A 4,540-nucleotide genomic window follows, 5' to 3' on the forward strand; every position below is an offset into this window, starting at 1 on the left:
CTTGTAACATTTACAAAGCGGGTCGTATTCGTAGTGTCACCAGAATAAGGTTTCCCTCCTTTATCCATATACTACATACCATTTAGGTTATCACTTAAGGCATAATCCACTTGTATGTCTCCACATACATACTTAAGTTACAACGACAACCAGGGATCTTAGTATATTGGTTGGTAGTTAATGCAAATAAAAAATCTCATATTTCATAGACAGTAGTGAAGAAAATATCTCATATTATTACATTACAAATGTTTGTTCATACATGTGTTTACAAACTACAGAACCCTACGAGATTTAGGACATCAACCCAACAAATCTCTAGTGGGACTCATAAATCTTTACTTTCTACGGGTTGACCATCAAGTTGTTAGTTGAACTGCCCTACCATAAGTGAGATGTACCCACAAATCTTTGGTGAATCCCGAAGGAAACACAAAACTCTGGTGAAATCCTAAAGAAAATCATCACCTCTGGTGAATCTGAAAGGAAACACAAATCTCTGGTGGTAATCTGACTATGGGTAGAAGGTAATTATCACTACCATACATAACATGCATCATAAAATAAAGTCCCACAATCATGCAAATACATATCATCATGCTCAATGTTCTTCTAGGAAATCATATAAAAATTTAATTCATGCTTGCACTCATAACTTGCTTTAAAACATAATCAAGACCAACTTATTTATCCTCATGCATCTCGATGCAAACAGTCTTAAAATCCTCAAATCATTTTTAAATTTATCGTTTGACATAAAGGTGGTTCCAGTAGTACGATTACTTACCTCAAGTTTGGTCACAAAAATAGTCCATGTAATTAATCTTCTTAAAATTTTTGGAAGACTTGAATCCACCATATACATAAGTTACAAATATTAATTTAGCACCAATGACCCAAAAAAAATAAATCCAAAAACTTATCCTTTGAGGTCTAAATTAAATTAACAAAATTAATCTAAATGTCCTCAATTTAACTTACCAAAGTTGTGGCTTGGTCCAAAACAAATTCCAAAACTCAAGTCAATTGGCCAACCTGAATATAAATTAAATCCAAAATTAATAACTTAATTTTCCACATTTACTCATAATCAAAGTTAACTGACCAACTATTAACCCAAAACTTACCAAACTTTAATAATTTTCTGCCGGAAATTGGTCTCTTCCTTGATGAGCAACATCCCAAAATCTTCAAAATCTTTATTCTGAAAGTCCAAACACGATGGGGTTTAACCAAATTGATTCCAAAACAAAGCGACACCCAAAATCTTCAAATAAGTACCTAAATATTGCCCAAAATAAACCAACACTTACCCAAAAGCAAGATTCGACAAAATATGGTAGTTCTTGGCAGTAAACGGCGGTGGTAGTGGCTTGCAAAAGGCGAACCGACAACGGAGACACACAGAGACGTGAGGAGTTGATGAACGGCGGTGAGAATCGGCTGAAGGCGACAGACGGAATGAGCAGTGCCAGCTGGGCCTGGAGGAGTGGTGATGATGTGTGGCGGCTTGGCACAGTCGGTCATGATTGGTGAAGGAAAGAGGGAGCAACGCGCGCACGTTAGAGCTCAGATCTAGGAAGACATGGGTGGTGAGACTAGGTAAGTAATTTTCACATCCCTACCAAAATATAGATTTGACTATTGTGGTTTAAGGTAAAGGGATTGGAATTCCCATATTAGAACCATGTGAATGCATTTGTGTCTTAGTTTTTTCGTTTTACAGAACTTGCAAAATAGAGGATAGTAGAAACAAGATAAACATCTACAAATCTAAGCATGCTTTCTACTGTAAATTACAGAGAGAAAATGGAAATAGTGCGAGTACCTTTGAAAAACCTTTTTTCACGTTTCCTCACCAGTGAGACTATGAACGGATCTCCGCTTCTCATAAACTCAGTAACAGGGCCATTACTTAGATGTAAGATTCTGCCTTTTTCCCCCCTCATTTCAAATACTTAGAGATGAACTTTGGTCAATGAAGTAAGTATATGTAATGACCCAACTCTCTAAGACTACTAACGCCCATTACGTTATGCATGCATAAATTTGAAAGTAAACTCTTTTACAACTTAAGCAAAAAGAATAAAAAACATTTTATCAAGTAAACAAAATAAACGATCAAATAACATAAAATCTTAGTTTGGGGTACCCTTAAAATCATAAAAACAAAACTCGGAAATTTTCATAAAGAGTTTAAAAGTGAAAATTCTAGAACTCTAGGTTCAAACATTAAGATTATCATTTCAAACATGAAAACATGAGCAGAAGCATCTAATAGTCCCAATGGTACGGTTACGGATTCTTCTTGTCATTTGCTCGTCTTTCCTTACCCCTTACCTAAAAAACATATCATAATAAAGGGTGAGCATAATAATACTATGCATAATAAGTAATCCCACTAGTAGGATCAACTATGCATTTATGTCCACTAAATGTATACTAGTGGGACATGCATACATTAACTAATCCTGAATGGTCATCTACTGAACGATTTAACTAATTCTAACAAACGTCTTGTGGCCAGAAGGCACACAAACATAGTAGGAACCCATCAACACTTGGTAACATAGTAAAGAATCCATCGGCACCCGATAACATAGTAGGAAACCCGTTGGTTTCCTAACATAGTAATGTTAATAGAGAAAATCATCACTACTTAACATACATATAACATGCTTTCACTAAATTCCACTATATAAAACATAGAACATATCTCAGGGCGCTACACATATCCATATCAGTCACATGCTAATATCATCATGCTCATAAACGTGCTCTATTCACATCATGCTTCTCAATATTATTAATTTAGATTTTAGGTCCTAAACCAAACATAAAACTCATGTCTTCAAGAACAATGTACCAAATGTAGTCTGATCTAATTGATTCCAAACTTTTTTTAATAATTCAAACAAAAAAGTCACCAAGAACGAACTTCGACACTCGATGGACAACATGCTAATACCTCCAAAACTCAAATTTAATATCAACACATTATGGCTAAGCCAAAACTTATATGAAATCTCAATGAGTTTTCAACAACTACAAGAAAAACCCACAAAAACTTACCAAAATAACGAAAATCTTACAAAAATCCAAGATTCCGGCGAAGCTAACAGAATCTTCCAGCAGTTTGAATGGGCAAGGGCGGTGGTGTTGAACTACTGGTAGTGGCGACCGACTGAATAAGGGAAGGAATAAAAGAAACTCCATGATTAGAAGAGAGAGAGCGAGATTGATAGCTTGAAGGGGAGAGAGAGAGAGAGAACACTTACCGGTGGCTGGACGATCGACGGTAGAAATGCGATGGATGAGCGACTGAAGCATCGACAACTGGCAACTGGTGGCGAAATAAGGCTAGCAGCGTGGGTTTATGTAAATGAGAGAGGAGAGATCTGCGGGGGCTGCACGGTTGGGTCTCCCTTCTTCTCTTTAACATATTCAGGAAATCCAAAAATTCCACAAAAAGCCTATAGAACTAACCTACACAGAAAATTGAAACCCAAAAATCCAATGACAAAATCCCTACAAAGCTAACATACTCAGAAGATTGGAACCAAAAAAATCTAATGAAAAAACCCTACAGATCTAACATATTGTCAGAAAATTGAAACCCAAAACTTCAATGAAAAACCTACAAACATACCCGAAAAATCTAAATCCAAAAATCCATTGAAAAAAAACCTATAGATCTAACATGCAATTAAATGGGCCAAACGCTGCATATGCAGTTAAACCTACATTAGAAGATCGTGGGTAAATCGAACCTGCAAGGAACAAAAAAACATGGGGAGAAGACTGATCCAAACCCATAGAAACTCCAAAAATGTTTAAATTTAAACAAAAAAAAAAAAAAAAAAGATAAGAACGGGAGTAATGTGAAGAGATGGGTGAGTGAGAGAGAGAAACGGCATAGAAGAGTAATGAGGGAGCTAAAAAGGAGAGTTAGAGAAAATGCACTAATTTAGAGGGTGTTGAGAGGGAGTAAAACTGTGAGTTATTAAATCCACAAATTTTATTTGGTGAACTTTTTTGGTCCACCCAACTCAACTCTCCTAAAGTTACCAAACAACCCCTAAATTTTTATTTTCCCCTTTTCTTTACTTTAAACCTGACCCTCTTACACATATATATGTATATTTAAAAAAAAAAAAAAAATGATGTAGTCAAACCCTATTTGACTTCCAAATATATGTAGACACATCTATATTTATATCAAGTTACTTTTCTCCAAATTCAAATCTTCTGTCCACAAATCTTAAATCTCCAAAATATTTTATTCAACTTTCCTCAAGTAAAATTTAACTTCCAAATCTTTTAACTAAATTAAATTCAAATTTATAAATCTTTTACCACTTGTAATCTAAATTGAATCATCTTAATCTAATAATTCAATTTTAATCACAATACTCAAAATATAACCTAAATAATTTAAGATAACTAAATTAAAATTACCTAAAAATTTGAGATGTCGCAGTATATGAAACCAATATCAATAAGTAAAGGTTTGGAATTGATTGATGAACCAAACTTGTAT

At 34.6% G+C, this 4,540-nt stretch overlaps 1 protein-coding gene across 5 annotated transcripts; it reads right to left on the reverse strand.

Annotated features, from left to right (window-relative positions):
- Positions 1-216: 216 nt before the first annotated feature.
- Positions 217-3,966, reverse strand: LOC120092864. 5 transcript variants are annotated; one of them, XM_039051098.1, is made up of 8 exons: positions 3,771-3,966; positions 3,279-3,481; positions 3,073-3,184; positions 1,829-2,340; positions 1,314-1,575; positions 1,128-1,204; positions 982-1,035; positions 217-479 (listed from the first exon to the last, which is right to left on the reverse strand). In XM_039051098.1, the coding sequence occupies exons 4-8, from the start codon at positions 1,947-1,949 to the stop codon at positions 382-384; spliced, it is 612 nt and encodes a 203-aa protein (XP_038907026.1). In that variant the 5' UTR covers positions 1,950-2,340; positions 3,073-3,184; positions 3,279-3,481; positions 3,771-3,966; the 3' UTR covers positions 217-381. The 5 variants fall into 5 exon arrangements, with proteins under 5 accessions (XP_038907026.1, XP_038907027.1, XP_038907028.1 ...); XM_039051099.1 differs by having other exon boundaries at positions 3,279-3,486; XM_039051100.1 differs by having other exon boundaries at positions 3,745-3,966.
- Positions 3,967-4,540: the final 574 nt, after the last annotated feature.

This window comes from Benincasa hispida, chromosome 12, assembly GCF_009727055.1.
Source record: "Benincasa hispida cultivar B227 chromosome 12, ASM972705v1, whole genome shotgun sequence".
Classification (NCBI taxonomy): domain Eukaryota; kingdom Viridiplantae; phylum Streptophyta; class Magnoliopsida; order Cucurbitales; family Cucurbitaceae; genus Benincasa; species Benincasa hispida.